We start from the raw sequence: 12,978 nt of genomic DNA, 5'->3' as shown, positions 1-12,978 counted from the left end.
ACAGAGTAGGGGCTGTGCTGACAGTACCTACTGGTTTCCAGCACCCAGAAGTTTTGCCCGAATTCCAGGCCCATGGCTGGTACCCCCATGCCTGCCATGTGGTCATTTCACTGGCTTGGAAGCTCTGGGACAGGGATGGGGTTCCGCGTCACCTGTGTACTCCAAAAAGCAGGCCAGCTGCTCTATGCCTAGCAAATGCAGGTTGCAAGAGGGAGTTGAGAACTGGGCAGCCCCCCGGGCAGCCAACTGGACAGGCGAAGGGTTCTCAGGCTGTAGCAGACCCAGCTCCTGCCCTCAGAGGCCTCATGCCAACTGGGGAGCCAGGTGGGAATTTTGGCAGGTGCTGTGCCCAGGGTTGGGATCTTGGAAAACCTGAAAGGCTTCCTGAAGGAAGCAGCCCCCAGTGAGCAGTTTGGGAGTCATACCGCGTGCTCTGCTGGGCACTGTCTGCCCTGTGTTGGCCTCTGGTTGTACATCTTAGTAGTGGACAGAGGAACTGTCACTGTGGCTCATTGGTAGACAGTGGACACACCCTGCCTGCCCCTCCGCACGAAGCCTGTGGCCTAGGTCCTCATTTTTACATCCTCGTCCTTCGTGGGTAGTGTGCGGGAGAGATTCCAGGAAGTGGGTGCAGCTCCCGCACTCCTGCCTCCGGTAACCGGAGCTCATTCGGCTCTGTGCCCACCGCCCTGCCCTGGCACCCGAGCGTCTCAGATTTGAGGGATGAGGAATCTCTTGGTGAATCTCTTCATTTCTCTATCCCTGAGTTGGGCTGATTCTTTGGTTTTCTGGCAGCGTCTGGAAGGCCACTTGTGCTGTGGGCCCAGGTCTGGGCTGCTCTGGGATTTTCCTTGCCTGGGGAAACATTCTTGGGGGATGTTTGATCCCTGCCTGGGCCTCTGGGCCCTGCCCGGCTGGCCTCTGGGCCAGGGTGGGAGGCCAGCTTGGCCCCTGATGGGGCCTGCAAGAACCAGGGAGTGCGCAAGGAGCCGCCTGCCCCCTGTTCGTGCCTCTCCTCCCAAGGTCCTGAATCTCAGTCTGTTTCCCCAAGAGAAGCGGTGACATTGTCTGGGTGACCTGCACAGTTGCCTCCCATCTCAGGGCCTTAGCCTTGTCCCCAGGGCTTGAGACAAGAAAGGCCATCGAAACTGGGCAGCCCCCTCCCTGCAAGAGTCCGGCTGTGGACCCACAGCTGATGGTGCTCATGTCTCCGCAGGCTGCTGTCCCCGAGGCCCAGCCTCCTGACCCCAACTGGCGACCCCCGGGCCAACACCTCGCCCCAGAAGCCGCTGGACCTGAAGCAGCTGAAGCAGCGAGCAGCTGCCATTCCCCCCATCGTGAGTGCCCGCGCCCAGGCCCCACCGAGCCCACCCTGACCTTGACTTTACCGTTCATCAAGACAATCCCACCAGCGGGAGCATGCACCTGCAGCCCAGCTTGTCCACGCCTGTTTCCCGGAGAAAGCCCCATGGAGATGAGGGAGGAACAGCTGGGGAAGCTGGCAGGCGTGCTGGGCGGGGCTCCCGGTGAAGGCGGGGACTGGTGGCCTAAGGCCTCCTCCCTTCCACCCTCCAGCACCCTTGAACCCCCACATTAGACACTGGGCCATGGGGAGGCAGGAGGTTCCCCCGCTCACTCAGCTATAGTAATACGTTGGCCAGGGAAGAGTGGGGACTAGCAGTTCTGACCCTGGGGCCCTGTGGGAACATCCCCTGGAAGGTTCTCCCAGCCAAGTGGGCGGGGCCTTGGAGGTGCCTTCTCCAGGTAGGTGGGTCAGGGCTTCCTAGATGCAGCTGGGGCTCCAGGCTAAGAGACCCTAAGCTGACCAGGCTGGTGGTCCCGCGGGGCTTTGAGTGATGGGCTCAGGATGTCCAGGCTGCCGCCCAGTCCCCAAGGCCCACACAGTCCTGATGTTCAGTCCTGGCTTCCCGGAGGCCCAGAGGATTTGCGCCCAGGGAAGGAGCCAGGGGAGAGGGTAACAGCGGGCTCCAGCTTCCTGTCCATCACCCGGCAGCTGGGCCAGGCTTTTTGGGGGTGGGCTCCCCAATGTGCTCTGTGCTAAGACCTCCCCTCATTGCCCCACCTGGGACCTTGAGCATGTCACTGGCTTTCCCGGGCCTCGATTCCCAGGCTGGTCACATGCAGGTCTCTTCCTGACGCTGTCATCCTCAGACGCCTTCTGTGGATGCTCACTCCTGCCTCCTTCCCCCAGCAGGTCACCAAAGTCCATGAGCCCCCCCAGGAGGACGCAGCTCCCGCTAAGCCGGCTGCCCCAGCCCCACCGCCACAGCAGCACCTGCAGCCGGAGATCGAGGCCCCTCAGCAGCCCGGCAGCAGCCCCCGGGGCAAGAGCAGGAGCCCAGCGCCCCCCGCTGACAAGGAGGGTGAGTGCACACCAGTGGGGCTGGGACAGCAGGGGACTGACGGGCAAGGGACGTTTGTGTGTCCAGAGCAGCTGCTGCAAACCCAAGGCCACGGTGATAGGAAAGCAAAGTAAACGAATGGGACAGTTGGGCAGGGGAGGCAGTGGGAATGGTAGGGGCTGCGGCGAATTGGAGCACTCATGGTTTCTCTAAAGTGGGCACATATTGGCCTTGGCCAGGAGTCACCTCGAGGCAAAACAGGCCTGGGGTGCTTCTTCCAACAAAGCCAGACATGACGTTCTTGTGTGAAAGCCCCCTGGATTCTCCACACCGGCAACTTCTCAGAATTTTCAAAAGCACTGTGAATACACAAAATCATATCAGCGGCCCAGCCTCTGGTCCAATGTGATTCAGTCCACGTGGGAGCTTCTGGAATCACAGATGGGGCCCAGCGCCCGGCTGGCAGCAGTGCTGGGGCCTCGGCAGGAAGGGCTGTCCCCCTGCCAGCTTGCATCCTGACCCTGCTCCAGGCTAAGGTCTCTGGGTTCACCAGGAGCCAGGGTGGAGGGTGACTCTCGAGCAGCTGTGTCACGGTGGCTGCCCCGGACACACCTCACTGTCATCACGTGAAGCTCAAGGTTGGGAGACAGGTGGTTGTGGCTGCTCTTTCTCTGGATCTTCAGTCTCTACCTCCCTTCGCACTGGGCCCAAGAAAGTCCCAGCCTGTGTCCCCGAAGAGGCAGCTTCTCCAGGTCAGCCTGGCATGCAGCAGGTGCTGTCATGCCCTGCAGGCATTGGGGGCTGCCTCCCCAGAGGTACCCACCCTGGGTCAGCCCGGGTGCTTGCTGGCTGGCTGCTCCCAAGGTGTGAGGGCAGCAGGACCCCAGGCCAGCCTCCCTGACCGGCACAGCCCAGGGATGAACCCAGGCCGTTGGAGCTGCCACCAGCTGCCCCCTCACCACTGCCTCGGGTGTGGCATCCCCTTCTCTTTATTTATTTTTTTATTTTTTTGAGACGGAGTGTCGCTCTCACCAGGTCGGCGTGCAGTGGCACGAATCGATCTTTGCTCACTGCAACCTCCGCCTCCAGGGTCTGCCCAAGGCTGCTGGGTCAGGACATTTGTTGAACACCCAAGGCCCCAAGCGCCATGCTAGGCAGTGGGGATTCGGCAGGAGAAACGGAAGTCTGTGCTCTGGGGAGCTGCTGTTTCTGTGAGTGAGGAGGACTTAAACCAGGGGACACGTAACCAGGCAAGGTGGTTTTAGAGTTGTTTGTCCACCACGAGAAACAAAACGGATTGAGTGAAGAGGCGGCTCCGGGAAGGACCCTGTGAAGCGGGGAGCAGCCCCCCGTGGCAGATCTCGGGGTGAGTGTGGCGGGCAGAGGGGACAGCCTGTGCAGAGGCCCTGGGGTGGGAATGTGCTCGGGGTGAGTGAGGAGCCGCCGGGGGTGGCGGTGGCTGGGGAAGAGTAGGTGGTGGGACAGCGAGGGAAGTGGGGACCGCATTGTGTGGGGCCTCTCAGGCCACTGCGGAGGGGATTTTGTCTCAGGTGTGGCAGAGGCTTTTGAAGTGTGTGTTGCCACGGGGGAAGGGGGCTTGTGTTATCTGATTGATATTTTAGAAGCTCTCTCTGGCCATTGTTGAGTCAAGGGCAGAGGCAGGAGGTCACAGCGCTGCTGTTGGCAGGCGACAGAGGCTGCCTGGACTGCGCGGGTGGCTGTGGAGGTGGCAGGAAGGGCGCGTCAGGAGTTTGTTTCGGAGTCAAAGCCAGCAGGGCGTTGAACCCGGTGTGGGGATGACGCCAGGGATGTCTCACTGGAACCGGGCACCCCATGACGAGGGCTGGGCTGCCCGGGGCCAGGGTCCAGTGTGCGGCCTGGGGCGTGGCTCTGAGAGACGTTGCTGGTTTGGGGCGCCAGCCCGGAAGGAGCTGCGTAGGCGTGTCAGGAGCCCCAGCGGCTTTGGCCAGTGTCAGATGTGAGCAGGGCTGGAACTGCACGGCGCCAGCCAGGTCCTGCTGAGCCAGGTCGAGGGCCTTTGTCCTGGGAGAAAGGGAGCCATTGGCCAGCAGTTTCTGTGGCTGGCACTCAGCTCATTGGTGTGGTCAGGGCCTGGCTGTTTCCTGGCCTCGTTCCCCGCGGGGACGGTGCACCTGGCGTCAGGCCCTGCATGCCTTTCTCGCTCAGCCTGGCTTGCAGCTTGGCTCCCGCAGGGACGCACATGAACTTGACACCCAGCGCTCCCTCTCTGGTCTCTCAGGAGGGCAGCCTCCTCTGCCCCTGGCTCCCAGGCAAAGCAGCTCAGCCAGGCAGATCCATCGGGCCCCCCGGCCCAGCTGGAGAACAGGTTGCCTCTCCAGGCTCTCGGCTGCCCGCCCAGCCTGGCCTAGCCCCAGCTTGCCTTCCAGCATCGAGCCCCTCCCCCCTACCCTGCCCACAGCCCTCTTGAACTGGGCTGGAGGAAGCACCAGAGGCAAACAGGGCTGAGTGGCTGGAGGGGCCAGGTCTAGGGCCTTCGCTGGCTTTGTAGGCCTGAGACAGGCCCTGTAGAGATGCCTCCACTGGGATGGTAAGAATGAGAATTCCCCTGCATCTGTGACCCCCGCCTCCTGTGGGCTGCCCACCTCACCAGGGCACAGGTTCAGGGGAAACTCAGTCCTCGAGGAGAGAACTGGGGCGATTCGGCACTCAGACCTCCTTTCCCACCTGCGCTGCTCACAGCAGGCATCATTCAGTAATCTTAGCACTCTCCTCCCTGTCACACCCAGTGAGCCCTCATATCCGCCTTTGTTCATCTGGAGGTGGCCTGAGAGATGACACCTGCCCGCCATTCCTGTCTCAGGGCGGAGGGCTACATCATCCCTGAGTCGTGTCTCTGTTCAGCTTCTTGGCCGGTTATCTCCCCCTAGGACTGGTCCTCAGAGAGGTTCAGAGCTGAGGCCAGATTTCAGCAAAGGGCGAGAGGCCGGCGGGAGGATGCCATGAAGGCAGGCGTGAGCCCCTTGGCCCCTGCTGAGTTTACAGGCTGTCCCCAGGCCTGAAATCTAGGACCAATCATTGCTTCTCTGCCACAGGCATAGCGATCCAGGCAAAGGCCACGGTTTGCAGCCCCAGTGCCTGGCTTAGAAGCTGCTATCTGCCACTTGCTAGCTTGGGCCTTTGACCAGGTGGCTTAACCTCTCAGCCTCCGTTTTCCCATCTGTGAAATGGGGATAATCACAGTCAGTTCCTTGTAGGGTACTGTGAGAATAAATGAGCGAACGTGCTTAGGTCCATGTCAGCCGTGGCAGCCTGAGAGAGCATCACCTCTTGGTATTGCCCTTTGCAGCTGTGGGGGCTTCTGAGCCTGACTTGGCTCTTTGCTGGTGAACTCAGATAAGCCCATTGATATGTCTGTACCTCAGTTTCCCCTCTGTAAAATGGGCCTGGCAGCAGTCTCTGTTGGGCTTAACATGGGGCTCATGCAGGCTGTGGGGTACTGAGCACAGTGCCTGTGCGGAGTACCACTCAGCAAACTGAGGCGGACGCTGTGGTTATCATCTGGAAGACTGGACTCATAACCCCCATGCTGCCTGCCACAACATTCACAGACATGCACATACACACACACACACACACACACACACACATACACACACGCACACACATCCACATACCTGCATACATACACATCCACACGTACACATCCATACGTGCATGCACGCACATCCATACACGCATCTACACACATCCATACACATGTCTACACACATCCATACACACACACACACACACACACGCATCCATACACACACATACCTGCATCCACACACCTCCACACATACACATCCATACACACACATGCACACACACATCCACACACATCCATACACACACACACCTGCATGCATTCATATACATCCACACATATACATCCACACACACATCCAAACGCATGCACACATCCACTGTACACATGCACACACATCCACACCCATACACACACACGCACACACACATCCATATACATGCACACACACACATCCACACACATACTCATACACACCCAGACACATGCACACACATACACATGCACGCATACATCCACACATCCACTGTACACATGCACACGCATCCACACACATCCACACCCATACACACACACGCACACACACATCCATATACATGCACACACACACATCCACACACATACTCATACACACCCAGACACATGCACACACATACACATGCACGCATACATCCACACATCCACTGTACACATGCACACGCATCCACACACATCCACACCCATACACACACACGCACACACATACACATGCACCTATACATCCACACATGCACACACATCCATACACACATATCCACATGCACACACATATATCCACACACACATCCACATGCACACACATACCCACATGCACACGCATACATTCACGTGCACACACATCCACATGCACACACACATCCAAACACATGCACACACACACATGCACACACACGCACATCCACCCATGCACACACAAACACATCACAGGTTACCTCCTTCAACACTGTGTAGGGCACAGGCCAGCAAACTTTTCCTGCAAAGAGCCAGAAAGTAAATATTTTAGCCTTCGTGGGCCAGATGGTCTCTGTGGCAAGAACTCGGCTCTGCCGTAGACAATAAATAAATGGACAGATGTGAACCACGCGTCAGTCAGAGTGTACGTACAAAGTCAGGCGGTGGTGCCAGGCTTGGTGGCTCACGCCTATAATTCCAGGACTTTGGAGGCCGAGGTGGGAGGATCTCTTGAGCCCAGTAGTTCAGGACCAGCCAAGGCAACATAACAAGACCTCATCTCTACAAAAATAAAAGGAAATTAGCCAACCGTGGTGTGGTGATACATGCTTATAGCCCCAGCTACTTGGGAGCCTGAATTGGGAAGATCCCTTGAACCCAAGAGTTCAAGACTAGCCTGGGCAACATAGCAAGACCCCATCTCTACAAAAGTAAAACGTGAATTAGCCAGACATGGTGTGGTGGTGGGCACCTGTATTGCCAGCTACTTGAGAGGCTGAAGTGAAAGTATCGCTTGAGCCCAGAGGCCGGGGCTGCAGTGAGTCGTGATGGCAGCAGTGTGCCCCAGCCTGAGCGACGCAGAGAGGCCCTGTCTCAAAAAACTCAGGGCAGACAGACCCTCTGAGCTACCTTTTGCTGCCCCCTGGCTTAGAGGCCTGTCTAGGGACCTTGGCTCGCTGGGCTTGGTTGAGCGCCTCTGGGGTTGCAAAGCCACCGGGTCCCGTTCTTGTCCTCGGGGGCAGCTGAGAGGCCCCAGCCCAGGCCTCGAGCCCCGCTCCCCTGCTGAGCAACACGCTGTGGGGTTACAGAGCAGCGCCCAGGCAGGCAGGCTCAGGGGGCTTCCCAGCGGGGCCCACGCTGTCGCAGACCACCACCACTGTGGGTGCAGGAAGGACATTTGAGCAGGGTTGGCCAGGGCTCCCCAAGTCTGACTGCCCCACCTCCTGCCCTCAGCAGAGAAGCCTGTGTTCTTCCCCGCCTTCGCCGCCGAGGCCCAGAAGCTGCCCGGGGAGCCCCCTTGCTGGACTTCTGGCCTGCCCTTCTCCGTGCCCCCCCGTGAGGTGATCAAGGCCTCCCCGCATGCCTCAGACCCCTCAGCCTTCTCCTACGCACCGCCTGGTGAGTAGCTCTGCCTGAGCCCCGGCTTCGGCTGGCACTGGCTGAGCTGCATGCAGAAGCTTCTTAAAGTCTGACGAGACCCAGCTAGAGGGGCGGCCTGGTCAGTGGAGGGGAAGGAGGAGATCTTCTGAGAAAGCTCCTCAGGACTGAGATTGAAGCCACTGGCTAGAGGGAGCCACAGCAGGTGCTTGAGCTGGTGAGGGGCAGGCTTAGAGTGGAAGCTGTGTTTTCCAAAGACGGCTTAGAGCTGGAGAATGGGCAGACAGTACAGCCTGGGGAGGGAGGATAGGTGCTGCCTGGTTCACAGGTGCTGTGAGGTCCCATGCAGGTCCTTTTCCAGGTCCTACAGTCCTGCCGGGCATTGCCAGCTGTAAAGCGGCACAGCTGGGGGCCAGTACAGACCATGCTGTTCGCAAAGGCTGATCCCGAGATGTGTGGGCCAAGGGAGTCAGGGAAAGTCATGCCAGGCAGAGGGAACAGCGTGTGCAAATGTCCAGAGGCAGGAGAGGGCGGGCAAAGCCCTTGAAACTGAGTCTGGCCACCACTGCCAAAGCTTGTTGCCCAGCGAGCTGGGGAGACCCAGGGGCCAGGTCAGGCAAGCCTGCAGGCCAAGTCGGGGGCAAAGACTTTCTCCTGAGGGCAGTAGGGAGCCACCAAGGGTGCACAGCAGGGGTGCGTACACACTTGTGGACGTTGGTCCCTTTGGCTCCTGTAAGGGGAAGGAACTACTGGGGGCTGCAGTGGAAATGAGAAACCAGTTAGGGGGTCCAGGTGAGAGTTGAGGGGCTCGGACCAGGGCCTGGGCGGTGGGGTGGGGTGGGAGGCCTCCTCAGGGTAGTGGTGTCTGCACTTAGGACTTGGGTCACTAATGAGGGCAGGGCAGGAGAGGGGCACGATTGGATGGGCACCTCCTGGCCGGGACAGGGAAGAGGTGGAGTGCCGCCCCGGGCGTGTGTCCAGCAGGGGTGTGACCGCTCCTGGGCCCCACGGTGGACAGACATGTGCTCTCCAGGTCACCCGCTGCCCCTGGGCCTCCACGACACCACCCGGCCCGCCCTGCCACGCCCACCCACCATCTCCAACCCGCCTCCCCTCATCTCCTCTGCCAAGCACCCCAGCGTCCTCGAGAGGCCAATAGGTGCCATCTCCCAGGTGAGGGGCCGCCCTTCCTCTCTCAGGGGCTTGGTCTCCCTGTCTGTAGAGTGGGGGCAGTGGGACTGGTACGGTGTGGGTGGGAGCCAGGCTCTCGGGGACCTGGGTCATCTGGGGCTACTCAGGTGTCTGGGGTTTGAGCTGGCTGGGTCCTGCCTCAGGTGCTCAGGGCCTCGTCCCTGGGGGGGTCACTCTGTGTTGCGGTCAAGGGCACAGGCTCTGGAACCAGTTTGTGTGTCCTTGGGCAAGTTACTTCACCTCCTGTTTCCCCCTCTGCGAAACAGAAGGGCAAGTGTAGCGTGCTGGGAGGACGCAGCCCCTTCAGAGGGGAGGGGACCAAGGCTTGGGAGCAGCAGTGACTTGTCTGCCGTCACACAGCTGGGCAGCAGCCCCGGCCTCTGACCCACATGTGGGCTTTGTGAACAGGGGCGTCAGGCACTCTGGCCTGTTGGGGAGGAACCAGGGTGCCCCGTGACCCCACAACTTCGTCCCTGCAGGGAATGTCGGTCCAGCTCCATGTCCCGTACTCAGAGCACGCCAAGGCCCCGGTGGGCCCTGTCACCATGGGGCTGCCACTGCAAATGGACCCCAAAAAGCTGGGTAAGGCTCCAGGTCCGTCCATCTGGGTGGCCCAGACTGGGCTCTGGCTCTCCTGTGGGTGGAGGGGTTGAGGAAGGGGCATCTTGGCCCACGAGAGTTCAGCCAGCAGGTAGCAGCTGGGAGGTCCCCCCTTAGCAGTCCTGGCTGGAACATGGGGTGAGGGTGGTGCTCCCCAGTCCCTGGCTCAGGTGGGTGGGTACAGACCACCCAGGAGCCTGCCCTGGCAGCACGTGACTTGCTCCTCTTACTGGCCCTCAGCGCCCTTCAGCGGAGTGAAGCAGGAGCAGCTGTCCCCACGGGGCCAGGCTGGGCCACCGGAGAGCCTGGGGGTGCCCACAGCCCAGGAGGCATCCGTGCTGAGAGGTGAGGGCCCCAAGCATCTGCCCCTGCTCCTTGGATGGCCAAGGGGCCCTTTATTCAAAACCTGCTGGGAAATGTCCTCTCCCAGAGGATCTGGGAGCCCCTCTTCACTGCCATCTCCCTTACCATTTAGGGGCAGGGGAACTCCCTCTGCATTGAGACAAGCACAATTTGTGAGTCACCAGGGACTCACTCAGGGTGGCTCTCAGGACCGGGGCCTAGGGAGGGGCCACAGATACCCTGCAGCCCCACATTTTGTGTCTTCCAGGGACAACTCTTGGCTCGGTTCCAGGCGGAAGCATCACCAAAGGCATTCCCAGCACACGGGTGCCGTCGGACAGCCCCATCACTTACCGCGGTTCCATCACCCATGTAGGTGTCCTGGGATGTGGCCTGAAGGCCGGGGTGGGGCCAGCACTGGGCCAGCCCATCTTATAATCCCCCCTTGTCACCAAACCCTTAGCCTCAGCCGACGGGGCAACGGCCGGGGGACAGCAGTTCACTCCGTGAACTTTCATCTTGTCTGCATGGAGTCAGGCCCTGGGGTTGCCGAGCATAGCTCAAAACTCTGCCCTCAGGGAGCTGCCATGTGGTGGAAGGAAACAGACCAAGATAATTAAGTAGGCGGGTCAAAGCTGAGCTGGCATGCAGGCAGAATGTGAACGTCCAGCAGCTGAGAATGCCTGGGGCCAGGGACATTGTTTAGACAGGTGAGGAAGGGGACGTGTCAGCCGTGGCCAGAAGAAATGGAGGGTGCCAGCCGTGCGAGAATCTCGGAACAACATTCTGGGCTCAGGGAACAGCACGTGCAAAGACGGAGCGTGAGAGGGTTCCTGAGTTGTGTGGGGACTGGTGCCCCAGCCTTGCAGCTGGTGAGCTGTGGCCCCGGTGCCTTGCGCCACATGCATCTGGCTCTAGAACACAGTGACAAGAGTGTGGCCCACACATACACACACGTGCACACAGACACATGCGTGTTCACAGTGGAGCTTCGGCCATCAGGGTGGTCTGCAAGGTATTTTTGAGCCAGACAGCCTCAACTCCCACCACAAAGGATCCATTTCCAGTTCGCCCTTCTCTGAAATCTATAGATTTTAAAACTCTGAAATTTCAAAGGCAGCTGTGCTGAGTTGGAAGGGCAAGTGCTTTGGGCAAAAGTCAGGCTGAGGGTCCTCAGGTACCAGCTCCACCACCCACGCAGGCAGGCAGACAGCGGCCTGCCCTGACTCAGTTTCCCCTTTGGTGACAGTATTCCTGGGAGTGTCATTGTCCTGAAGTTGTCAGGACCACGGGTTGACCTTTGAAGTTTCTGAGCATTCACCGCCGGGGTTTCTGGGTACCATGACCCGCACCCTCCCTCACCCTCGAGGTTCCGCACGTCTCTGATTGCTTTAGGCAGAGAAGCAGCTGCCAAAACGTGTGAGATGGGCAGGGGTCAGGTTCCCCGCCACCTCACTACCAGACAGTGGGGAAGTCAGCGTGTGGCCCGCACACACAGACATTCATTAACCAAGCGGGTACCATGGGCAGAGACCATGTGGGCCCACAGCTGGCGAGGGAGGCTCAGGGAAGCCCCAGTTCTGCGATTCTCTAGGGACTTCCTGCCCATCTTGGGAGTAGGGTTCATGGGGCCAACAGCGAGAGGCCACAGGCTCATCTCTGGGAAGCAGACGGTATGCAAACAAACTTCCCTGTTAATGGGAGCTCGTCCGGTGTATTCTCCCAAGAGCAGGAGCCACTGGCTGGATTTCTGTCCTCTGTCCATGTCACTGAAGATAGCTCCTCTAAAATACTATCGCTCAGAAACCTCAAGCTGTGCACAGTGGCTCACACCTGTCAACCCAGCACTTCGGGACACCAAGGTGGGAGGACAGCTTGAGTCCAGGAGTTTGGGACCAGCCTGGACAAAAAGATGCCTGTCTCTACAGAAAATTTAAAACTTGTGCGGGCATGGTGGCACCTATGTGTAGTCTCAGCTACTCGAGACTAGGAGGCAGGAGGATCTCTTGAACCCAGGAGTTTGAGGCTACAGTGAGCTGTGATGCTGCTCTATGCTCCAGCCTGGGCAACACAGTAAGACCTCTTCTCAAAAAAAAAAAGAAAATCAGATGCCTCAGTTTCATCTTGGAGAGCCCCCTTTTAAAAAATCATTTATTGTGGTATTGAGTAAGCCTCTGCTTTCTGTAGTACAAACCCAGTTTTGACGCGAACCATCCACATTAGGCTGGATACAGAAAGGGGTACTCTTGTATCAGCCACTTCTGGGAGGTCTTTTCCCGCCCAGATGCTGTAGGCACCCTGATGGAGAGGTGCTGCCCCGAGCTGTCCCTGACCTAACAGCTAACACTGCCAGTGCACAGGCGTCTCAAAGCACAGCAGGGAGGTGCTGCTCAGAGCATGAGCTTTCGGAAGCTCGGGGGAGGGCTCGTCCGAGTTCAGGACGTCTTGCCGTTGCCCTCCACGAAGGCCAGGACCTGCAGTGAATGCCCCGGGGCACACAGGTACTGCCCTCTGCCAGGGGATGTCCCCAGCCAAGGTCCGGCCAGCTGGAGCGGAGACTCGGAGCTCACTGGTCCAGGTCTTAGGACCCCCTACTGATGAATCTGCTCCCGGAATCCTAGAAAGAGAAGCAGGATGTTGAGACCTGGGGACCCCTTGTCTGTGCCAGATGCCTTTGAGAATTCAGCAATGCTGAATGTCTCTATTTTGTGGATGTGCAAACTGAGGCCCAGAAAGGCGGTCCCAGAGCAACTCGGTAGCAGAGTTGCTGTTTGACACCCAGCAGCCTGACTCCAACGTCACATTCTAACCCCTGATGCTGTGTTC

The 12,978-nt window shown here is 59.1% G+C and overlaps 1 protein-coding gene across 24 annotated transcripts in view; it reads left to right on the top strand.

Annotated features, from left to right (window-relative positions):
* The window catches only part of NCOR2 (nuclear receptor corepressor 2), a 245,887-nt gene that overhangs the window by 204,707 nt on the left and 28,202 nt on the right, over window positions 1-12,978 (top strand). For 20 of the 24 annotated variants that reach the window (XM_037744259.1, XM_017544426.2, XM_037744276.1 and 17 more), the window contains 7 exons: window positions 1,217-1,337; window positions 2,213-2,384; window positions 7,876-8,040; window positions 9,053-9,192; window positions 9,690-9,792; window positions 10,051-10,155; window positions 10,421-10,524. In XM_037744259.1, coding sequence (XP_037600187.1) covers window positions 1,217-1,337; window positions 2,213-2,384; window positions 7,876-8,040; window positions 9,053-9,192; window positions 9,690-9,792; window positions 10,051-10,155; window positions 10,421-10,524 — 910 coding nt within the window. The remainder of the gene's footprint in view (window positions 1-1,216; window positions 1,338-2,212; window positions 2,385-7,875; window positions 8,041-9,052; window positions 9,193-9,689; window positions 9,793-10,050; window positions 10,156-10,420; window positions 10,525-12,978) is intronic. The other 4 variants (XM_037744262.1, XM_037744272.1, XM_037744265.1 and 1 more) reach the window with 3 other exon arrangements.

The sequence above is a fragment of the Cebus imitator genome, unplaced genomic scaffold (genome assembly GCF_001604975.1).
Source record: "Cebus imitator isolate Cc_AM_T3 unplaced genomic scaffold, Cebus_imitator-1.0 Scaffold169, whole genome shotgun sequence".
Taxonomy (NCBI): Eukaryota; Metazoa; Chordata; class Mammalia; order Primates; family Cebidae; genus Cebus; species Cebus imitator.
Note: the sequence above shows the minus strand (reverse complement) of the source record. Positions and strands in the feature narration are given on the sequence as shown.